Source organism: Marmota flaviventris, chromosome 15 (genome assembly GCF_047511675.1).
Source record: "Marmota flaviventris isolate mMarFla1 chromosome 15, mMarFla1.hap1, whole genome shotgun sequence".
In the NCBI taxonomy this organism is placed as follows: domain Eukaryota; kingdom Metazoa; phylum Chordata; class Mammalia; order Rodentia; family Sciuridae; genus Marmota; species Marmota flaviventris.
The window spans coordinates 11,257,995-11,283,262 of NC_092512.1; the positions used below are offsets into that span (position 1 = coordinate 11,257,995).

The 25,268-nt window shown below is 42.7% G+C and overlaps 1 protein-coding gene across 5 annotated transcripts in view; it reads left to right on the forward strand.

Moving 5' to 3' along the window:
* Positions 1 to 25,268, forward strand: part of Asap1 (ArfGAP with SH3 domain, ankyrin repeat and PH domain 1) — a 332,543-nt gene that overhangs the window by 57,007 nt on the left and 250,268 nt on the right. For all 5 annotated transcript variants that reach the window (XM_027950264.2, XM_027950249.2, XM_027950256.2 and 2 more), the window contains exon 3: positions 13,104 to 13,230. In XM_027950264.2, the coding sequence (XP_027806065.2) occupies positions 13,104 to 13,230 (127 nt within the window). The remainder of the gene's footprint in view (positions 1 to 13,103; positions 13,231 to 25,268) is intronic.

Consider the following 25,268-nt stretch of genomic DNA (forward strand, 5'->3'; position numbering starts at 1 on the left):
AGCAAAATTCTAGTATGTGGTTGGTACTTCCCCCCCTTTCCTTGTGGGTCCTTTTCAATATTCCCAGCTTAGTGCTCTGTTTAGTTTGCTGAAAGCCTAAAATCAGCTCACCAAAATTGTTAGAATTATATGTAAGAGGAAACAAGGGCCACGTGCAGGTTGAGGGGTACATCTGTGATGATTGCGTAGGTTTTAGTGCATGGACTTTGTAGAAATGAATTTGCTGCCTGGGGATCTAAGTTGCTTACTTCCTGGCTCCTGTGTTCTAGAAAAGATGAAACTGTGTATGTGTGCACACATGCACTCTTAGAAAAGACCGAGGTAAAAATTTCACACAGGGTCTGGAGAAAGGTCTGTAATCAGTTTTCATCTGAATTCTCTCAGATGATTGCACATAATAGCAAATAAAGCCAGAATTTTGCCCTCATAAAGAATACTTGGGGCTCAGCAGTAGCACACTTGTCTGGCATGGGTGAGGCACTGGGTTTGATTCTCAGCACTGCATATAAATAATAATAAAAAAGGTCTATAAACAACTGAAAAATAAAGAAAGAATACTTGGGTTACCAGCTGTAGCCATTCACAATATGTGCAAAATTAGATATATCAAGCTACAGACAAAAAACAGTGTGGAAAAATCTTTCCTTCCCTCAAATGTTCCATCCTTACTTACGTCATTGTGGTTTGAATCCTAAAGAGCCCTAGAGAAAGAAGGATGATCAAGGAAAAGCCATACTGACCCAACAATACTGTATCAACATGCCATCGGATTACACATAATACACCGACTTACCAATACAACATCAATCTCATGGAAGCAGATAAATAACAAAACTGGGCTTCTATTTCTGTCATGGAAAGGGCGTTGCCATTCATCTTTCTGGCCAGGAAAATAATTCTGGAATTTTAAGTGATTGCACTGGAAATATCGGGCAGAATGTTGATTTTAAAGCAAAGATGTCTCTGAGCTTAATCATCTTACTTTGTGTTTGGAATCTTCCCTGTCTCCTCTCCCTTAACCAAATTGTGCAAAGGTTGTGTAAATAAACTTGCTTCTTCAGAAATCCACTCTGTGGGAGCCTGTTGGCTCCTCTGTGGTTGATTTTCTCAAGCAATTTCTGAGTTGAAATTTAAGCGCATATGAGATGTAATGTCTGTGTTTGGTGAATTGAGACCAGTCTTTACAATGATTCTATAGCTGCACAAAATAGGCCTCGGTGATTGTCTTTAGAATAATTCAATGGAATCCCTAAGTTTCTAAGTATAGAATCTAAAACATAGAGGACAAGTTAGGAAAATGACTCTGTTAGAATAATTTTAATTTGACCACTTCTGAGATTAGCTGTTTTCATACATTCTTAGTTGGATCAGCATTTTTACAGGCCCAGCATATAAGTTAGGATTACATTTCAACTGCATCTAAACAGAAACCCAAATAACATTAGCAATTTGATTTTTTTTTTCCCTTTTCTTCTCAGACCAGAGAAGTCTGGATAGAATCTAAAACCAGATGGTACCTCTGGTTATCAGGAACCCAAACCTTTTCTGTGTCTCTGGTTCTGCCCTCCTTAGCAATTGCCTCATGATCCAAAATGGCTACCGACATGTCAGCCATCACCTCTAAATTACAGGCAGCAGAATGAAGGAAAGTGGGGAAGGACAATAAGAGTCCTCCTCTAGCCAGGTTGGCTCATTTTTAAATGTACTTTCCCCAAAATTCTAAATAGTACCTCTGTTTACATGTCACAGGCTAGATTTAGCCACTCAGCCACACCAGCTACAATAGAGCCTAGAAGATGGGTCTTTTAGCTGTATCTATTGTTGCCCTAAATTAAATGGGGGCTTTGTTACTGAGTGAAGGGAGACCACAGAGAGGGTATAAACAGCAGTTCCTGCTACATCCAGTAGAGAGTAGTTTTGGTACCTAGAGTGTGGTAAAGTGGAAGGGGAGTGAGCTTTGAAATCAGATAGACTGTTTGAATCACTACATACTAATTGCAGAATCCTGGACCGACATTAACTTCTCTGAACCTCAATTTCCTATCCATTAGACATGAGGAAAGTAATAGCTACTTTGTAGGGTTGTTGTGAGGGCTAAACAAAATCACTGTATTGATTGCCTTGTACATAGTAGATGCTAAATCCTAGAATTATAGTTATTACTAACGGACAAATTGTGCCTTCTACCTGCATCATTGCAGTGGTTATTTTTTAAATTGATATTATAATTCACATAATATGAAATTTTCTCCTTTGAGGTGTGCTCTTGAAGTTGTACAGCTATCATCATGATCTAATTCCAGAGCTTTTTCCTCACTCCTCAAAAGAAACCCTGTAACCATTGGTCATCATCACCCACTATCCCCTCCCCGGAGCCCCTGGCAATCACTAATCAGCTTTCTGTCTCTACAGGTTTGCCTCTCCTGGATATTTAATATAAGGGATCATCCAATTTGTGACTCTTTTTTCTTTCACTTGCATAATGTTTTCAAGTTTCATCTATATTGTAGGCACCTTTCAGTACTTCCTTTCTTTTCACGACTGAATAATATTCCATTGTATAGATATACCACATTTTTGTTCATCCATTCCTAGACATGTGGTTTGCTTCTACTTTTTGACTATTAAGAATAATGCTATAACATTCATGTATAGTGTGGACATGTTTTCTTTTTTCTTGTGTATATCCCTGGGAGTATGTCTAAGTTCAGGCTGCTAAAACAAATCACCATTGATGGGGTAGCTAATGAACCACAGGACTTTATTTCTTCATTCTAGAGGCTAAAAGTCCACTGTGAGGGTTGGATTCTGGGGAGTCCCTCTTCCTGATTACAGCTCCTCATTGTATCCTTACCTGCTGAAAAAGAGCCAGAGAGCTTTCTCATAAGGCAAGATTCCCAGTCAGGAGGGCTCACCCTCATGACCTAATTCCCTCTCAAAATCAGTACTAATACTATCAGCTTGGGGATTAGGATTTCAAATGTGGATTCTGACCCAGAGTGGAACTACATGGTCATCTGGTAACACTGTATCTAGCCTTCTGAGTACTTCCGGATTAATTCCTGAAGCTGCTGTACCATCTTATATCACCACCAGAAACACAGGGCAGTTCCAACTGATGCACATCCTCAGCAACACTTTTAATTTTCTATCTTTTTGATGATCACCAGCCTGGTGGGTGTGAAGTGTTGTTTTGTTGTGACTCTGATTTGCATTCCCCTAATCATTAATAATGTCGAGCATCTTTTCATGTGCTTATCATCTGTTGGTATATCTTTGCAGAAACGTTTATTCAATTCCTTTGACTATTTCTAAAATTAGTTATTTATCTTTTTCTTCTGGAATTGTACATTTTAGACACTCTTTCCTTATCAGATATATGATTTGCAAATATTTTCTCCCATTATTTTATGTGTATTATCTAACTTATGCTTTGTAACGATCCTTCGAGGTGGATATTATTATCCCCTTTTTCTAGTGAAGAGCCAAGGATCTCAGGCAGGAAATATTTGTTCAAGATCACACATTGACTAACTGTTGAAGATGGTACTGGAGCCCAGGAAAAGATTAGCCAGGGCATTTTTAGTTGAAGTGGTAGAAATCCAAATTAGACTAAAAAAGAAGCATAGATTTTCACATAACTGGGAATTCCAAAGAATTGCTAGATTAACAGCAAGGCCTAGGGTAGATCTTGTGGACCAGGGGTTCAAATGATGTCACCAGAAATCTATTCCCCACCCCATCTCTTGCCATCTTTTCGTTATGATCATTCTTAGGCAATAGCTCTACCAAGTGGGAAAGATGTTCACCAGCAGCTGAGGGCCTACTATGTTCTTTGAGCTGAGTCTTGTAGAAAAAAAGTCACTTCCCTCTTTACCTGGCGTCTACAGCAATCCTCCACAAGGGATTCTGCTTGCTCTTCTCAAGTTAAAGGCTGAGTCTGAGTGAGCCAGCCAGGGCTGTTTCCAGGAGTCTGGAACACTCTGATGGACAGCCTGGGTCTAGCACTTTGGTTAGGAAGGTGGGAACATATGATTGACAGTTTCTTGAGACTCACAAGGACTCAAAGAGGGGTAGTTCCTAGAAGAAGGGGATGTAGGGCAATCAGAAAATGTAGTCAATGACCTAAAGTTTTGTCAGAACTGCTGAAGTTTCAATATGTTAAAAATAGTTGAGGATAAATGCAAGTTAATTTTTAAACCCAAATATTAGGGGGAAAGTTTATTCACATAATAAAACTCCCGAATATATTGAAAATAACGTCCAGAGCCAATCAACTGTAAGTTCTCTGCTATCCACTAAAACAAAGAAATTGTATAAATTAGGGTGCATCATACTTTTGAACCTCTAAGGCCAGAGCAAAACTGATAATTTTTCATAAGCAAACAAAAACCAGGAAAAAAAAGAGAACAGAACAGAACAGAAGTTAGGTGTATCTGTCAGAAGGTTTGTTAGCAGTTGTAGAGATGATGATGATGATGATTATTAGTTGTTGATAGACCTTTATTTTATTTATTTATATGTGGTGCTGAGAATAGAACCCAGTACCTTACACATGCTAGGCAAGTGCACTACTGCTGAGCCCCAGTCCCAGCCCTAAGATTTTTTTTTTTTTTTAAATGAGAGCTCCTAGTGTGATTTGGAGTGTTCACATTTGAGATGGATGTTAACCAATAGCATATGACAAGAAGAAAACTGTAGTGGGTGGGCAGTTTCCTTTTTCAAGTGGAGCAGTACCCTATATCTGACAAAATTACAGTACGATTCTTTCATCATATGGCTCATTATTCAAATACATTGCAGGTGAAATTCTATATTTGAAAACAACAATGGGATACCGTGACAGATTTTGGGTATCCCTAAGAGCAGCACTCACCCAGAACTGATAACCTCCGACAGCTCTTGGCTTGTCAGTACACTTTGAAGCAGAGCTGGGAGCCTGTTGGTGTGTGGGATTGGTTGTTACACTGCTGTCAAAAAATAATTCATTGAGTTATGGGATGTTATTGCCCAAGGGACCTCAGAAAGCATTTGCCCCAGGCTGCTGGTTTTAACCATAAGGAGAATGAGTAAGGAGAATGAGGCCATTGAGGTGGTGAAATGCTTTGGCTGAGAAAAAGAAGCCAATCTCCTTCCCATTCTTTCTGAGGTACACCTCATTGCTGACAGTGGCCATCTATCTTTTTTTTTTTTCTTGAGTAGTATTTCAGTATTTCAACTTTGAAAAGTGCTTATAGAAATAGGCCTAGCTGGACTTTGGGCAAATCAAAGAGAGACAGCATGACCCATGAAATCACCTTTCCTTGGACTTTACATTCATAGGTCACTTTTTCCTCTTCTGTTTGAATACTTTGAACATTTAATCCATTGTGCTGAAATCTGGCATCTCTGCCTACTTATGAGCTCCTTGATGACAGGGACTGAATCTTATCTTTTATTTTACTTTTTTAAAATTTGGATTCTAGAAATAGTACTTGTTCAGAATTCAAATAATGATATTAGTAGTTAATATTTATAAGTCACTCACTATATACCAGTTACATCGCTAAGCATCTTGCATAGATTACCTCATTTAAATCTTACCACAACCTTACCATATCATCATCTCCCTTTTAAAACTGAACTGAGATTAAGTTACTCACCCAAGGTAACAACCCTGTTAAGTGGCTGGTGGGACGGAACCCGGGGTAATTGGAATCCAGGTTGCCAGGCTACTTAAAAACTGGAACAGAACTGAGAAGACTGGGCTTCATCCTAATACCTCTGTTCCCATTAGAGAATGTCCCCAGGGAGTCAGAAGGCAATGATCTCATCTCTGAAAATGACCAGAAAGAACAATGTCAGTCACAACCGCGGACTTGGCAAAGGAGAAATTTGACCTGCATCCTGCGTGTGTTGTAGGGCTGTACTGGTTTGGGGTAAGACGTGGTTTGCTTACAAAAAATAACACAGCTGACTTTCCGTGCTAAGGTCACAAAAACGTCTGTACTGTTATAGAATAGCTCGTGAGGAAAGGAAGGGATGACATGGGAGGATTTAGAATTTATTGGCTTTGGAAAGCAGGACAGGAAAAGGAGAGAGTGAGATGGAGAAGAGAGAAGAAAACCAGGAGGCAAGTACTATAGGATGAGGTCTTGTTTCTTAAAATTAAGGGTGTCCGTTTAGTGATGGTGTGCCAAATTTTATCCTGTTACAATTTTTAAATAGTAGATAAGAGTCCGGTAGCATTCCTTGATGCTTTGATGCAAAGACCAACATAATCTGAGTGGGTGGGAGTTGTCTAAAGATAGGGTCTTTCTTACCAGTTTTGAAATGTAGCTGGGAAAGATGAAGAACTGGGAAACCCTTGGGAACCAGGATGCCTGATCCAAATCACAGGCAAATCACCTGACGGCCTGGGAACCAGTTGCCTCATCAAAAAAACGGAAGGATTGGAAAGCCCGTTATCCGTGAAATTCTCTCTGGCTCCTGTTGTTCATGATACAAGATAATAGAAGCAGCTCTAAGAACCAGGACTCATGCATCTCTCTGGCTCTCCTGCCCCAATTGCTCTCCACCCTTCCCACATACAGAACTGCCTGTCATTCACTCATTCTCCCATCTATCCCATAAGTACCTCTTAAGCACCCAGGACTCTGCGGCTATCCCAGTGAATGCCCCCACCCCACAGGTCTCAAGGAGTTCATAGAATAAGTGGAGAAATATAAATATTTAGAAAATGGTGCCATGGAAAAGGGCCCTAACAGAGGCACATCTTGGTTTTGAGAGGGCATAGAAGAGGTCACCGTTACATGTGATTAGCTCAACTTAAATTCATCAAAGAAAGAGAAGCCTGGATGTTCTGTATGTTCTCATTTTTTAGGTGAATGTTTCTTTTTCAGACATACAGTAAGACTTAGAATCCTTCACTTCTATAGATTGTACATTTTTAGGAATCCTATAAAACACCACCATTTTTCTTCACTTGGAGGTTGTTTTACTTCTATTAGAAATGATGGAGCTCATAAAAGGGAGCCAGTTCAATTCAAAACACATTGATGGAGGCCTCGGGGGACCTGTGCTAGGCAGGCCTTCTGTGGGGAAGAAAGGGCCTGCAGGGTCAGCTTCAGGCCGCTGTGAAGAGCTTTCTCTTACTAACTGCTGACCTTGAGCATAACCTGTCCCCAGATTCTCTCAGCAAAAAACAGGCCACCTCACCCTGTTCCTGGGAAGATTTCAGAAGATGGTGCTTGTAAAATGTCAAGCCTGGGGCTCCAGGAACCTTCTGTCCTTCCTTTAATTCTTGGGGGATGTAGGTGATCCAGAGACTATAGGACTTAGCCTCCGAGTGCCCCCAGGGATTGACAATCTGGGAACTTTGCAGGCAACTCAGTAGGAAGATGAGTTCTCAGCCAAGCCCTGACATTAGCAGAGTTGCTTGTCACAGGGGAGGTTCTCAGTTTGCCATGTGTACCTGACTCTGAGGTTCCCCGAAACTGTGCCAACATCCTTCAGCAGCTGACCACAAAGGGAGAAAGGCTGTATTGAGAATATCCCCAAAGATTAATCCCCAAGGAGTGGGACCAGGGAAGTGCTCCCCAAGCTAGTCAAGCTCGCATTTGAATCAAGCTCCAAGAAGGAAGAAAAAGATAACAGACTGCAGCAGAAAATTATCCTGGGGTATGGACCCATTAATTGTCTTTGCTGAGCCACAGAGCACTGTGGCTAATCACCTGGGCTGTGGCATCAGACTGTCCAGTCCTGCTTCAATACTGCCCTACATGACCTCTAAGCTTCAGGTTTCCCCTGTTATAAAACAGGAATAATATACCTGCTGACTAATATGCACAGAAACTATTAGCTGACATTATTGGAATGATTACATGGTGTTGAGGATCAAACTCAGTGCCTCACTCATGTTAGGCAAGCGTTCTACCACTGAGCCCCAGCCCCAAGGAATGATATTTCTTACTGAACAGAAATATATTCCCAAGTTCATTCACTTGATAGTCACACTACATGCCTTATGGGTTCCCAGTATACTCTCTGTATCTTTTGCTCTTACCTCCATCAGAAGGAACAGTCAGGGACCAGAGATTTTTGTCTCCAAACAAACCATGTTCTCCTCTTTACTTACTGAGAATACTCTAGTGGTTTTATGTGAAATGTTTAAATTAAATTAAGTACATTTGGGAGTTAAGAGTAGGCTTTTTAAAAATATTACATGAAATTTCATGAGTGCCCTTGAGAAGCACTCATACAAAGAACATGAAGAAAACAGTCTTTAGCTCATAGAATATGGCAACTTGAGCCTGATGGCACAACACACAGAATCAAATTCACTCCTCCCTGCTCCTGCCCCAAAGAACTTTCCTTTCCTCTACTACTCCTTTTAGTTGGTAGAAGAAGAAGTTCATGAGTTATCGGGTGAAATAGGGAAACCACTTTCTTTGGTGGTCTGGGCTGGAAAACACTGTATAGTGAAAATACTGTATCATACAATGTGAAGGGAACAATTTTTCAGGCAGTAGAAAAAACACTGGATGCAGAGTTGGCTGGGGACATTAACTTGCAGTGAGATCTCATTATGTTTCAGGTCCCTTTACTCTCATACTTGCATCTCAGGACTGTTAGGTAAATGATTGAAAACACTGGCTGGCCCAGGAAAGGAGGTCAAAAAGTAGTATCCTGTAGTATACCTGATGATTCATATTCCTTTCTGGTAAATATGGATAATTACACTTAATTTTTAAAGTTGTCATGAGGTTTAAAGAAGGGAATGTGTGTTCAGAACTCCATACTTAGCATTGTATGTGCCTTAGCTCATTGTATTTTCAAAACACTAAGAAATTCATAGGTACATATTACTTTAACAAGGTCTCATAGCTGCTGCATGGCAGAAATGTGAGTCCAGGTCTTTCCAACTCATGTTCCAGCAAATTTAATGCCCTGTTTTTGCTCCCAGAAGTTGCTTCAGCCAGAATATCCTTCTTTAAAGAAGCTGTGTTTTGTGAAAATGGGGCTATTTTTTTATGATCCCAATTTACTTCTGATTGGCATTCATCTTATGACTCTAGATACTGTTTAGTTACTTCCAAAATCCAAACTATCACTAATGGATCTGGCCTCACAGAGGACACTGAAAGGATTAAGTGAGGTCTCTGAAAACTCTTCACACATCTGAGATCCTAGTCTCTGTAATTACCATGCAGCCTTCTCCTCCCTTTATTCTTCCTTCCTCTAAGTGACTAATTTAGAGATATGAGTTGTGGAATGAACAGAGATGTATTTATAGTTATACTTCACATAAAAAAGAGTTCAAAGGGAATTCACATTGGTTGATTATTCACTATGTGTTAACATCTTTATCCATATCTTCTCATTTCATTTCACATAAAAACTTGAAACACAGCTTTATTGTTATCCATTACCCTAATTTTGCAGATGAAAAAGCAAGGCTAACAAGTCACAGAATAGCGATTCAAACCCAGGTTTACATAACATGAAGCCTTTTCTCTCCCCATTGCCTCTGTTCCAGGAGGGAACTGGGGAGGCTTTGATGAATTCTGTCACTGGCTGGTACTGTGGCTCAGAGCACCAGTGGCTCCTCTTGGTTTCTTGGGCCCAGAGAGCACCCCTGACTATCCATCTCTGGTTCACTGTCAGTCATCTTGCAAATGCTTCCCCTTGGTTATAAGGCAGATGGGAGAGTGAGGCCTGCAACCGGATATGTGAACTCAGAGTTAATTCTCTGGTGACAGTGGGGTCATAGCACCATTACTATCTAGAATAAGCCACCACCATTCTTGCTTCCTGTGTTTAAGGAGGCAAAGACCATCTAGCTAAGACTACTGTCTTGCCCTGGTGAGCAGCACTCGGTAGGATGAAAGGTACAAAGGTGCTGGACAGTCTTGGAGGGGGATTATAATGACGACAACAAAGATATTGCCTGCTTCATATAAAGCTGGGTGCACACGAGCATAAGAATGAGTGCATATATATGTTTCCTGCATTTGGCAAGGATGGCATATATTTCTGGGCAGCTCTAGGCAAAGAAATACAGCATTTAAATTTTGCCCACGTCAGACTCTATTTGCTTTCAGATATCCAGGAATGGATTGCAGGGTATTTGAGAAAATGTTAGGTGCAGATGGTTTGCACTGGGCAGTTTCAAGTTTAAAGAGGATGCTGGTCCATGAACACCAGAAATGGTGGGTTGAGGTGTAAACCTTTGAAATTTCTAATTGCAGACCAGTCTGAGGGATATATACTTACCAAAGCACAACATCTCATTGTTTGCATATTCCTTTCTTGGTCAAAGGAAATAGGGGAAGAGCAGAAAAATAACATAATCTTCAAATGAAACTGAAACAGCAATTGATGACAGCAGTTTGGGCTCTAGTGAATTCAATCAAGAAAGAAATCCCTGGCTATTTACTATTGCAATTAGCTTAACCTGCTATAATATCTTTATTCCTTGCATCTGCAGGGCCCAATATATACACCAATCAGCTTCAGGTGAGAGGACTTTGTGTGGTCATTTTGACACATTCTCCTCTTTATTTTATAAGTGATAGCACCCAGGCCCAAGGTGACAGCATCAGTTATTAGAAGAGAAAGCTCTGGAACCCAAGACCTCCTGGAACTGAGGCAATTATTCACCAGCTCTTGGCTTTTAATAACAGCCCATATTTGTTTACTATCTGCCAGATATAGAGGCTGGAAAGAGCTACCAGCTTAGTGGAGGTGACAGGTGCTGGATGACAATTTGGAATACAGAAAAGAAGAATTCAAAGTCTGAATTTATTTCTATCCTGGAGGAAATAAGGTATTCTCAGAGAGGAGGGAAGTCTAAGTGTTCCATGTAATGTTCACTGTTTCCATGGGGGAGCACAGGATTACTGAGACTCAAGGTAATAGCAGCCATATTTGCTCCAAGTTATAGAACTTTCCAGATGCAGTGGACGAAGAAGTTTCCTCCTAGGTGGCTCATACTTCAAAAGCTATATTCTGCAACCACTTGACCCCCAGGTACCATTTTTAACTACCTGCTATTGCCACCTGGCTATTTTCCCAGAACCTCCAGCTTTTAAAGTATTAATGGGAGAAAGTACTTCTGTTTATTGGGTACCTGTTTATTTATTTACTAATTTTTAAAATAATGCCTCTCAAAGTGCATTTCTCAACACTTCACTTTGCCAGGGAAGGTGATTTGTGTGTGTTCTCTTAGAAAATTCTTCCTTTAGTTGGTGGATGCACTTTCCTACATGAAACATGGTCCCTTGGAGGGCACTGATGAGCACCTGGCTGGGGGCCTAGTGCAGGTTCCAGCCTGGCCAATAAGGGGAGATAAACATCACACTTTCATAATGGTTTCCAATACACAAAGCAGATCTCATGCATTATGAGAACTCATAATAGCCTCCTGGAGTTGGTGTCCTTAACTTTTGCCTTCATGAGAGGCAAATGAGGGTCTAAGATTCCATAGCCAACAGGGTAGCCTGTGGGTCACTCCCTCATTCTTTTCCATTCACCTTGTCGGAGAGGCCTTCTCTGAACATTCTTCACACTCAACGCCATTGCTGGGCTCCTGTTTATTTACTCCACGTTTGTTGTGTATTTACTAGTTTTCTGTTGCTCTACCAGAAGATAAGCTCCATGACACCAGGAGCATTGTCACCGAGTGACTCTCCAGAGCACTTTATAGGCTCTAATAAATATTTGATCATTAATGAGGTGATGCATTTCCATTTGACAAGAATCCTCTTAGTGCCAGGCCCAATAGGAGCAGAGAACAGACCCCTAACCATAGAAAATGGCAGGAGCACGGGCTGAGGAGAGGCCACAGGGCCAGCCTTCAGCCCTATCTAAGGTGCTCATCAGGAAGATCAGCTACAAGGCCACTATCAAAGGCTCCTAAAGGCTCCAATTACTGGAGCCAATTATGAGGCACCCCACGGGCCTAGCTTTTTTTCTTCTTTGTAAAATCAATTTCATCTAGAGTCAATGGTGAGGAATTACATTCTTTGCGTTAACAACAGTAAACTGAGCTAGTTTAAAAAAATAGCCATCTGCTGGGGCCGAGGAGTGAGCTATCAATTGGTACTTTTGCAGCTGAAATTTGACCTTCGCTTAGCATTGGACACCATCTGCACCTGGGAAATGCCTCTACACTCCCTGATCCTCGTCTTTTCTCCTGGTTTGGGGGGGGGGCGGAGAAAATGCAAATGAAAAGATTAGGAAATTATAAAAACAAAATCCTTTCACTGGTCTTCGCTCAGCATTTTTAGCGACCAAACCAAAACCACAAGACCAGCCTCCCGCGGCGGCGAGCGCCCTGCGGCGGGAGGGCGAGCGCCCGCGAGCTGCGGGCTGCCCCGGGGCCGCCCCTGCGCCACGCCCCGCGCCCCCTCGCATGGCCGGCAGCCTTCGCAGCGGGAGGCGGCTCTCCCGGCCTCGCTTCCTGCACCCACACGGGACTAAAAAAGAACGCATACAACTTTTTTTGGTCCCCCTCTTGCAAAACGCTCGCGTAACCAGCTTGCTGAAGTAACTGCTCGGGGGCGGCCCCGGGGACGCGCGCTTCCGGCGCCCCGCAAGCCGCGCGGCCCCCGCCCGCCCCGGGCGCCCGCGTCGGAGCAGGGCCGGGCCGGGGGCGGCGCGGGGGCGCGCGGGGGGGGGCGGCGCGTGCGCAGAGCACTTCCTTGTTTGTCCCCGTGACTGCAGCGGGAGCGCCACCCGCCCGCGGGAGTGTGTGCTCAGTCGGTCGCGCCCGCGCCGCCGCCTGTCAGAGCGTTGAGCAGCCGCCGGAGCTGGCCGGCCCTCCCCGACCCTCCCCGACCCGCGCCGCCGAGTAGCTGCGGCGCCGCCGGCATGAGCACAGGGAGGCGGACCCCCCGGAGCCCCCGGCCTCACGCGCGTCTCGGAGTTTGAAGGGCCCGGCGCGGAGCACCGCCCTTGCCCGCTTTCGCCCGCCCTTCCTCCCGCCGCCGCGGGTGGGAGCGCGCCAGGCCGGGCGCAGGGCTGCGCGCGGGGCGTTCATGAGCCCCGGGCGGCCCGCGGCCCCGGGAGCCTGCGCCGTGACTCACCCCCCGCCCCCGCTTGTGTCTCGTCCCCCCCGGCAGGATGCCGGACCAGATCTCCGTGTCCGAGTTCATCGCCGAGACCACCGAGGATTACAACTCGCCCACCACGTCCAGCTTCACCACGCGGCTGCACAACTGCAGGAACACCGTCACGCTGCTGGAGGAGGTAGGTCGCGGCCCAGGACCCTGGCCCGGCCGCGGGGACCCTGGCTCGCTGCCCCCGCGCGCCGCCGCTGCTTCGCAGTGGGATGCTCTTGCTTTCTGAACTGGGGAGGACCGCGATGTCGGGGGCAGGGGGAGCCACACCCCCTCAAGGACCCACCCCCACGCCCACTCTTGGGTGAATGGGGAACTTTAAACCTGCAGACCCCTTCCCCATTTGTCAGCGGTTTCCCGGGTCCTACACGTTTAAAGGCTCAGGGACGGGAGGTGGGGAAGAGCTGAGCGAGCTTTCTCCACACTCTGAGGAGGCAGAAGAGGGAAGTCCGTTCTGTATCTTGCACCCAGCCTGGAAGTCAGGCAGGTCTGCTCTGCGTTTCCACATCATTGTGACCCTTTGCTAACCCGCGAAGTAGGTGGCGTCGCGCCACCAAGGGCTGAAGTGGGAAGGCCAAGGTCACCAGTAAGGGACGGAGAGATGGGCAGTGAGCGCACTTCGCCGCTGCCAGGCAGGAGTAGCTGCAGAGATCAGGGCTGATGGAAAAATCGCAAAAGAATAAGAAGTCAGGCTGGGACTGTCTCCATCCCAAGACTCCTCCCAGCTAATGCCTGGCGCCTGACTTCCCCGAAAGCCCAGGTGGAAGAAGATCTGTGCAAACAACTCTCCAGCCGGCTCCTCTATCAGCTTTGGCTGTGGTAGGGCTCAGGGCTGCTGCGCCAGGTCTGCAGGGGACTCTTAGATTGTAAAGGGAGATATGAGGCGGATGCAGCCTGCAGTGTTGACCAGAGAGGGGAAACCCAAGGCTGCAGAAAGAACAGTTCCAGTTATCTGGACCCTCCAGGAAAGCGTTGAGGGTGTCCAGGGGCAGGGTCAAGGGCAGATCGATTTCTTCAAAAATTTGAGTTAGTGATAAGGTGGGGTGGATAAGGAGGAACTTGCAAGCCCAGAAGCTACAGAAGCCTCTGAAACCTCAATTTAAAAAAAAAAAAAAGACATTTGCTTTGGAATTCAGTACCATATCTAAGTGCCATAAAGCACCACTTCTTTAAGCAAGCCAAGCCTATTCCAACTAGAAAGGCAGTATTAGGTGGAAGTTAGGAAGAGAGATGGTTTTCTCAGAGGGGATAGCTCTTTAAGGTTTAGGGCCACCTAATATTAGGAAGCTTGAGTTTTTTGTGGGCAAACTGTTATTTGCCTGTAATCCCAGGTATTTGAGAAGCTTAGGAGAATTTCAAAGTGGAGATCAGTGTGGGCAACTTAGACCCCCTTTTAAAAATAAGGGCTGAGATGCTGTTAAGTGGTAGAATGCTCCTGGGTTCAATCCCACCAAAATAACAATAAAACTGCACTTGATACATCAGCTTTGATACTTGTACTTTCCTATAGACCTGGTATTCTGAAGCACAGGTCTTCTAGATTTTAGGAGGTAAGAGACTTCTCAGTGCTAGGTTCCACAATGCCTGCCTGCCAGGTGCTGTGAATTAGTCTGAATGTTTCATTCCATTTGGGACTGCTTCTAGGGTTCTCTCCAGAGTCATTGTTAGGTGATTGAAATAAATTTTGAAGTGAATGGAGAAGTATCACCAGACTAAACTTGTTTGAGAGCAAGAGGTAAATGGTTTTTGTTTTATTTTTCCTCTGTGAAGTGTCAGTCCGTTTCACTAGTGTGATGCTTAGTGTTTGATTTGAAACAGAGTTGCCAGGCATTCGACCTCATGATGAGACTGTCCTTCACTTAATTGTAATAAATTGGAACATGTTGATACAGGAGCAGTTTGCATCCTTTTTATGCACTAATCCTTTAAAGGATGTGACATTGATTAGGCTGAAGGGTTATATTCCTTCCAGATAAGTTTTTCAGTGCCTGCTAATAGAGCTGTCAGTTACTTTAACTTTCTTTTTCTTTCTGTATATTCAGATAATGTTACTGTATTCTGTTTGTGCAGCAGGTGATAAGGGTATTTGGTGTTGATAGGTAAGGGTATTTGCATGTTGCAGCAACACTTTAGGATAAGTTAATATCAGATTACTTGCAGCTGTTTTTGATCTTTGTTTACATTTAAATGCAAATACAAGGTTTTTTTTTTTCTTTTTTTCCCCTTTTTCTTTCTTTTTTTGTGAGGAATACTGTCTTGCTACAATAAGTAGGAAAAATCCAACCATAATGAAAGTGTGGTCCATTTGTGAACTTGAGAAGGATTTGGAACCAGGATGGAAGTTCAAAAATGTCATGTTAGAGTTCATTGATGATACAGTAAATGTTTTCATTCAGGACAGCACATAGTTTTGTAATTCTTTTTGTGATCCCGAGTACAGTATGCTTCGGAAACCATTGTCCCCTATCTGCATCTTTTAACTCTTGAATCATTTTCCATAAGGTTGGACTGTAGTTACCTTTTGCACAAATGTGAAATGCTTTTCCAACCACCATGGTTGAATTTTTATTTCCCCTTTCAAGCTTATGTATGGAAGGTTGCATATTATAAATATATTATAGATATCTTAAATCGTTCAAATTCAGTTCTAAAAATAAAAATATGGGGTTCAAGGTGAAATGAAATATAAATTTAAGGAAACATTTGGAGACATACCACAAAATCTTTTTGTCATATACTTCACAAGTGAGGTATTTGGAAACTTTAAGAATGTGGCTTGTGTTATTTTGTGGTTATTCTTAGGAATAGGACTTCTGGGTACTTTTTTGGTGATGTGGAAATTCCAGAATAAGGATTAATTTGGGTCGCTTGGAATTCTCTTTTTCTAGTTCTAGTAATGAAATATCTTTCTACTTGTTTATGACCTTTTCTGTTCTTTGGATTACTAATTAGCATATATGGAACTCAACTCAAAAGCTGTCTGAGGTCTCCAGGCTTGAAACCCCAAGTTAACCCATCCTCTCTCTTTTGCCATATCTCCTTGGCAGGAGTATGCTGTGTTGTGCAGATATTAGGGCTTTTATTTAAATTTTCTCGTGATGAGCACTCTAGGAAGTGAATTAGAAATGTATGCTAAGAAGAGGCAAAGAGTTTGCTTTTGGGCTTCTGCTTTGATGATAAAGAATCATACATGGCTGTGGAAGCCACATCTTGGCTGGCACATATGAGAGGCTGCTTTTGGGAGGCAGAAATGGGTTGACTAGTACTCTGCCAAGTTTTCATCCTGGGGTGTGAGCGTTTTTCAAGCCAAAGCCAATGTTCTGCTTATTCAGCACCCAAAGCACACAATGTGTGCCATTTTACTTGTAATTGTTTGAAAGTTATGAGTAAGTGACCCAAGAAGGGAACAGTCAGGCATTTGGGACTGCTATGAGGGACATTGTAGGCGGAATCCACCTTTTAAAGGCTTAGAGTAGCTAATGCTCAGTGCCTTTTATAGAAGGGAGATGGTCAAAAGATCTGCTTGGTTATTTTATCTTGGGGCAGTATTATATTTTTGTGGTGGTATTCTGCCCATTTATTGAGCAGCTGCTCTCTACCAGATCTGTGGTAGGCATCTGGTGTGCATGATTACACTTAATCCTCATAGGAGCTCTGTAAAGGAAGAGGGACAGTTATCTCCATTTTCCCAACATGAAAACTGAGACCCAAAGAGATGAAGTGATTTGTGTTCAAGATTTGACTAGTAAATAAACAGAGTTAGCAAACTCTTTCAACATTTAAGACATAAAGTAAATGTCCTAAATGTCTGCAAAGATGTATTTCAGTGGTTTTGGTAGAGCACATGGGAGGCTGCACTTTGTACCTTTTAATTTCGGTCTCATCAAATAGGTGCCTAGGTTTCTTAGAAGCTTAGTTTTCTTCATGACCACATTCAGGGACCTTCTTAAGAGTGGTACTTAAACATACTATTTTTCCCTCTGTGCTTATAAAGCTTTTGATATGGGTTTTCTGATTTAAATGTGAGAATTTATGTAGGTATGATCCATGAAAAGCATTCACTTCACACATCTTGGAGAAGTGCTGCTATGTACAAATCATTCTGCCAAGCCCTGCTAAAGCATTAGGGTTATTATATGGATTATATTATAGAGAAGCTAATGGAGTTTAAGACATAAGTCTATAACTCTTAACAGGGTAGAAAGGGCAAGTTCATGGATGGGAGAAATGATATAGAACATTTTATGTCTGCAATACAATCAAAATCACTCAAATTACCATTGCAGGCAATGTACAGATTGTTAAGTGCCTCCTACTGGCAGGCCCAGGAGTACAAAGGTGGACAGCCCTGCCTTTAAGAGGTGCTATCTAAAAGTCTTCTCAAGGAACTTGGCAGTCAGGTGTGGATCTGGCATCAGAGGCTTATTTTAATTTTTGTCAATGGGGTGTTCAGTCCTTTCTGAAGGCGAAGAAATGAAAGTATAGAAAGTATAGAATGTAGTAGATTGATTATCAAGCCTCTCTCATTCAGTTATTGATTCTCCTACTATGCGTAAGCCTGATATATGCTGCTATTTAATGCTTTCCCCCTCCTTTTATTGTTGGCTCCTTTTACAGATGAAGAAATCAAAAATTACATATTACATTTTGCCCAAGGTCAGTAAGTAGTGGACTTGGGAATTAATCCCATTTGTGTAGAGTCCTCATGCATACCAGTCAGACTTCATCTGTATGTATTTCTTCACTCTTATATCTAAAACCTTTTGGGTGTTTTCTTCTATACTGATGACTAGAGGTTATCAGTGTTAAAATAAATGGGGTTAGGTCCATAAGTTAGGAATGCCACACATAGGAATCCTGTGGCCAAGGCTTGACATGATTGTTCATCAGCCCCCCTGTTCCCGCCCTGTGTTCTAGAATGGAAGTATATTTTGAAAACAGGTAAACTTAATGGGACGTACTTTTTGATATAGCAGCTACTAAACTTAAGGGGCTCATGAATTATCCCCAAAGAGTGTGTAGTCCTAAAAGAAGAAACCCTTCTCAGGAAGGGTTTAGATAAAATTGAGGTGGGTACTTTTGCTTAAGTACCTCTTGAAGATAAAACAATAAAAGGCAACAAATCTCCCCGTCATTCTGCCATCCCACGCAGAATTTCAGGCTGAGTGGCCCAAGCCTCTGCCCCAGTCTGAGAGTAGCTAGGGTACATTTTTTCTGGACATAGACAGCAGTGGTCCATAAGTAAGTTTGCCTACAGAATGAAAGGAAGAAGTAAACTTGCTTTATGTGCCAGAATCCATGTTCTTTTTAAAGCAAGACCCAAATCTGTTGGGCAGATACTCTCCATGCTAAGGCTACTTGCCCTTTATATATACATCTTCAGTGTTTAAAAACATTTTATATATCTGTCATCCAATAAAAGGCCACTCTAGTAGCATTCTTAGCATTATTCTTCTACTATGAGTAAATGAAGGCTCAGGTTAAATGACTTGTCTAAGGTCATATGGTAGTGACTGGTAGACTTTTGGGTTCTGAATATAGAATCTCTGAATTGAAAAGGTTTTTTTTTTTTTTTTTTTTTTTCCTTGTGCTGGGATTGAACTCAGGGCTTTGTGTACACTGGGCAAGTGCTCTTTTTCACTGTCTTCTATGCTTGCTGATTTTTCTTTTTGCTATTTTGCAGGGCTCAAGAAAGATGTCTATCTATTAATTACTCTTGACTCTACTTGATTTCTAGTATCAAAGAAAAAAGTTGGAGAGAGGGAAGAAAAAATAAGATACTTGCTTTTCTCTGTTCTTCTGAGACCTCTTTAAATCTCTGCTTTTGTAGTCAAAGACTGCTGAAAGTAGTCCTTCTGGGCTGGGCAGAAGTGAAAAGAGGGTGATGCTGGAAGTCACGGGGCTAGCATTTGCAGTCTGGAACTGTTGACCAGCCTATGTTTTGCCTGTGAACTGGCCACGGACCTGGCTGAAAGACTGCTGCTCTCAGAGTTGCAGCAGGGCTCACTGCCTGCCTGCTTCCAACTTCCTGGTCATCCACAGCCTTACCTTTTTGTTGGGTGCTAGTTACTCAGGAAACCACTAAATATCTGAACTGAAAGGACCTTGGAGAAAATTAGTCTGGGGCTTGCCAGCCTGATCTCCAAGAAATCCATGAAAGGTGTGATGTAGTTCTAATAACAATTGCAGTGTTGCAGAAAAATTAATAGACATCTCTGATAATGTTGTTTGGCATAACTCTTGTAGCACATGTGTTTAATTTCAGCTGTAACTGATCAACTCTGGTGTAGCCCTGCTTATCTTCTGCTGATCACATGCTCAGAATGCCAATTATAGATGCCTAAAAGTGGGGAAACAAAAGTGTTAATCTTACTTACATGATTGGTTTACTAGCAAACCATGAATCTCACGCATGATAGGGACCCATATAGGTCTAATTTAGTACTGTTGCTTTAGATGTAGAGATTGAGAAGGCCTAAAGTTGAGAAGGAAATTGCACTAGGATTGGAATTCAGGGCTCTGGGCTCCCAGTCTAGGGCTCTTTATACTCTGATCTCCAATAGGCCCTGAGGCTGGTTGTACTTCCTGGGGGGCTGGGGAGGGGCAGGCAAATCTTCTCCAATATCACTCTTTGGAACTTGCTTCCAGGGTGGAAGAATTTTAATTCCTAAAATTAGGAACCTCTTCTTGTTAGCCCAGTCGGCTGGTACAAGTCCAGGTCTCTCAAGACATGCCATGCTGGGCTGCAGTAGCCCACCCTGGTATCAGGCTGAGAGCCTGTTAACAAAAGTCATTTGTGGTGTGGATGTTCAAACACTACTCAGGCTTTGTGTTTATTGTGTAGGGATCCATGGAGCCTCAGAGAGGTGGTTTTCACTTATGACACCTAGTCATTTGGGGACTTCTTGGCCTTGGCCTTTCCCATACATGTTATTTAAACATGAGTAAAGAGTGGGACTAGAGATCACTCCATGTCTAAGCCTGTGTTTCCTCATTCGATAAATAAATGTTTTTGCGTATTAAAGGAGATAATGCACATAGTCACTCAATAAGTGACTTTGTATGCTGGTAAAAAAAAAATAAATGGTCATATAAATGTCAAGATCTGATTTGTCAGCCCCCTAGTGGGGCAGGGAGGAAGGAATTGTGAGAGAGGCCAGAAGCATTCTTGGATGGGTAAACAAATGTACAGGAGTGCTTACAGTGGACCAGTGGCAACATTAGGGCCAAGGAGGGTGAAGTCCCCTTGCTGAGGTTAATTGCAACCCTCTTGTTTCTGGAATGTATTGGGCAAATTCCTGAAATATTGTTCCCTCATGAAAATAGTACCACCTCTTAGTGAGTCAGTATATGTAAAGTGCCTACAATAGTGGCTGGCATGGTAATTGCTGTATAAATGATTGCTGTTATTATCCTCATTATGGTTTATTATGATTGCTTTAGACCATCGAATGTGTAACTGAAAAAGAAGAGACTAGGTATACTCGTTTTGAAAGGGTGAGTGATGAGGTCAGATGACAGAGCCAACTGCCCTAAATGGTAGAGGCACAGATGGGGCTAAGGGGAAGACTAGGGCAGCACTAAATACTGTAACTGGGGTGAGTCCTGGTCACACCCAGTTAGATCTGAAACACACTCCCAGCTCACACAGCTATATACTCAGCCCTAGGTAGTTGTTACTCTGAAATAAGGGGAGTCAGTGACCAGTGTTGTCCCTCTGACAACAGATGGGCTCTACTGGGACAGCCTTACTGCCCATGCTTTCTCCAGTCTCTGCTAATTCTTTCCATTTACTTCCATACACCCCCCGCCATGCTCCTCCACTGGTGCATCAAAGCGGGTACAAGGGTTCAATGCTGCCCCTTTTGATTTTTTGCTGGATTTTTGGGATAATGAGCTGTTTTCTGTGTTATAATAAAAGCAGGTATTTGATTTTGGTCATTTGTTTGGTCATTGGAGGGGAAGCACTTATGCCTTCGTCCTGACTGGAACAGCGTGGCAGCTAGGCTTGTGTACTTTACTGATTACAGCTTGAAGCACTGAGACCACAAGGAATTCTATTTTGGTTGGGAGGCAGGAATCTTAAAGCAAAAAGGATCTCTCCTTGAATTGGCGTTTCTGTTTGCTTCAGGCTCTTTTCAACATCATTAAAATGAGTTTTAATTATATCTGAGATAGGGGTAAGTCAACGTGGGAGGCACTTGACTCTTCTTGGTCTTAACAGAATGCAGGAGTTCACTGTGGGCTCTTTCTGGGCCATAGCACCATCTGAGCAGTCCTGTGTCATGGTGCTGTTTGTGGTCAGTTATGTAAGAACTGAATTTTAATGCCAAGGCTATGGTATAATTTTCCCCAAAGAACCGAAATATATGTCCCTTTGATAGCAGCACCAGATTTAGCCATCAAGAAGCTAGGAAAACAAAATTAGAACCTCATGTGCCAGGGAGGTAAAACTCAAAAGACAATTGCATTTGGATACCAGTTATTGCAAAAAACCAGAGTTGGCTAAGGCAATTGAGGCCATCCTTTTTCCTGCCAGATGCACTTTGGGTGGAGGAAAACATAAGCTCTTCCCAGCTCTATTATTAATACAGCCTGGATACCTTGTGTTTCTGTAGCATTATGCCCAAGGGCTAGGGCCAGGATGACCACGCTGAACGTCACCCTCAGCATGCAGTGGGCAATAGTAAGTACAGTGATATTATATCATGATATAAGCTCAGCAGGGCTGAGAAAGGTCTTAGAGGATGAGGGTGCCAAGGCCTAGAAGATCCAAGTACATTGGGCTTTTTCACTTTTTTACAGATCCCCATGCCTGCCTCAACACAAGACAACTAGTTAAGTAAAATGGGGATTTATTGGAAAGTCTGAAGTGTTTTATAGACCATTAGAGGAAGAATGATAAATAAAAGAGGCATTCTTTCTTAGACCAATGGCAGATGACACAGGCTAGGCCCTACATAACTTGCAGCTTTAGTACCCCACACGAGTTGGTGTCTCTGTGCCTGATTCTGTCTGGGAGGATCCGAATTGGCACACCAAGACCACCTCTGTTTTGGGAAGTATGATGGGGGTTAAGTGATGGGTAGGCTTAAGTTCTCCCTTTCAGCACCTTCATGGTGGTTCTCAGAGGACGGAGGAGAGGGAAACATATTCTCTACACCCACCTCACACATCAAAGCTGGGGCTGGGATCCAGGTTTTCTAGCCTCATTTTCATTTTTCACTGACATGAAAGTTAAATGGAGATGACAAGACTTCACATAGAGAGAACCAGTGGGTAATGTAAGGCCAGTGAAATGTCTTAGACCTAGTGGCACTTGGGAGATGTTAGTTTTTCTGCCCTTCTTTCTGCAAGTCTCACCTCCCCATGACCCACTCTGTGCTATATTCACTTGGGATCCTTTGAAGGCTGTGGTCAGAGGTCTGTGCTGCCCAGTTTTAGCTTTGCAGATGTGGTCAAGAAAGACCAACATTCTACACAGGGTGTGGGCAGAGAATAAACACCCTACTGCCGTTGAATCCCAAGTGATGACATGGTGCTCTTTCCATAATCTTTCCATAGATACCCAGGCTGGCTTGAAGGTTAGGTGGGGCAACTAGGCTGTTTGGGAAAATTTCTGGTTTGATTGGCTTTTTCCCAGCATTAAATTAGAGACTTCGCAGAGGTCCAGTGAGGGCTAGCAGCTCTCCTTCCACTGAGCAGCTTCTTCACTGCCCAGTTATGCATAAAATAAAACTTGAGTGTCTTTCTTGTTTTGAAATGTGGGGAACCTTCCTTTATGTTCCATTAATCATTTTCTTTTTATGCATCCCATTTCCTCTTTCTTGTAATGTTTATTCACATTAATAGCATTTACATAAAATTAGATACTCCTTATTTCCACAAAGTGCAAGTCAAAATACGCATTCACTCCTGGCCCAGCAGCTGCTGCTGCTTTAATAATAGTAATATTTTTTTTTAATAGCAAAGCAAATGAATGCACTACCTCCCAGTAAATAAAATGGTGCCAACTTAAATAATGCTGTCACCATCCCAGGGCTTCTGTATTTTGTGTTTAAGAGTTTGAACACATTGATAATCTGCCAACACTACTGCTAAGTACCTACTCTGTGCTGGGCACTTGGTGGATGCTCAAGACATGGTCTCAGTTGAATCTTTCCAGCAGTTTTGTTGGGCATGTGCCCTTTCCCCATTTTATTGATGCTGAACTAGGCTTAGGAAGGATTCAGCCCATTCCCTGCTCTTTCTACCTCAGACCCATCCTCAAGAAACAATGTCGTGTGTGTCTATGTATCTATCCATGACATGCTAGTGAAGTCGAGCAAACAGGACATAGACTTCTGCTGAAACATGACCTGTTCAGATTAGAATTGTAAAAGAACTTCCTAACAAGGTGGTAAATACCAGCTGGATGACTGTGGAAGTAGGGTTGTTTCCTCTTTGATTTTTAGGATAAAATATAATGTGAGTGATAAGCTAGTGAAATAAATGATGTTCTCACTCATGTTCATACTTGTCTTCATTTTATTAGATTGGAAGTACCCCAGGACCAGGGACAAACCCCCCTCCTACCCCAAATCCAGTTGGCACTAGGTATTTGATTAAAATTATAAGATGATACCAAAGCTGCTAAACCTACATCTCAGGACTTTAGCTATATGCCTACTGATTGCATAGAGCAGTTGTGAAACCCATTAACTATTGAGTTTCCTCAAGGTTATGCTGTAACAGACTTGAATGCTGAGCTAAATTCTTTGTCCTTTTGGTGTTTGTAATTTGCAGTCTTTCGTGGGGTTAGCAGTGACAGTGATAGCTGTCACTTTCTGAGTCCCAACTCTTTGCCGAGTACTTGCATATGTTATTTCCAACCCTCCCACAAGCTAGGATGTGATGGGGCCAGGGATCCAACCGGGATTGGTGGCCCACACCCACCTCCCTCCCACCCTGCCTTGCCTGGTTAGTAACTTAGCAAAGCCCGAGTAAACAGAGGCGAGTCTGGGTAGCATTTCCTTCCTGGTGGAAGTGCACACACAAACAAGCCATGCATCTGCCAGTGGAGAAGGAAACATTTTTCCCTCCTGATTTGTTTCCTTTGCGTGGGAGGCATTTAAACCCATATAATTTACATCAGTCATATGGGGCAGCCAGTTCACAGGATGGTAGGAGAGGGATTAATGAGAGAATTGATACTTTCAAAGAGAGTCAACCTCTCTGATTTTTCTGTATGGATGCTAAGTAGTGAATCATGGTTCTTAGGAGTGGTTGTGCCCTGGGTTTACTCTCCATGTTTTTATACTGTTTCAATATGTTATTTAGTTTTTATCCACACCATCCTTCATTTGGCAATGAAGCCACTATTTCCTCATTTAAAAGATGGGGATACTAAGGCTCAAAAAATGAAATGTTAAAGAAACCTTGGCTAAAAAGGCACGATTAGGCTTGAGGTCAGTTCTGCTCCCAGTTCCATGCCCCTCTCCAACAGTTCACCATCTGGAGGAGACAGACCCATGTGGTGGAGGTGTTTTGCCAAATAATTGGTAATTTTAAAGCTTTAATACCTTTAGAAGTAACAAATGTGGGGTTTAATATGGGCCAATTTTGTAATACTTCATTAGATCACTTACTGCCTACTCCCCAGGCCCCTGATACTCCTTTTCCTGATGAACTCATTCCTCCATGTAGTTTTTCTAAAGGACATTTGCTTTTTAAGACTTTTAAAAAATGTTTTAGTTGTAGATGGACACATATCTTTATTTTTATTTATTTTTATGTGGTGCTGAGGATCAAACCCAGTGCCTCACACGTGCTAGGCAAGCGCTCTACCACTGAGCCACAATCCCAGCCCCTTTAATTTGTTTAACTTAAAATCTTACACATATGCAAAGGCAGAGAGATGAGTATGAGTCTTCATGTATCTGTCAACAGTTTCAACACTTACCTGCTACTGGCCAATCTTGTTTTCCTCTCTGCCCTTCTCCTCCTCCTACCTCCCTGATTTTTTTTTTGAAGTAGTCCCAGATAAAATTTCATTTCACCCATTAATATTTCAATATGTATCTCTAAAAGATAAGAACTTGGGAAGAAAAATCCAAACCATTATACTATTATTGCATCTGAAAAAAAATTTCACAATATCATTAAATATTCAATTACTGTTCACATTTC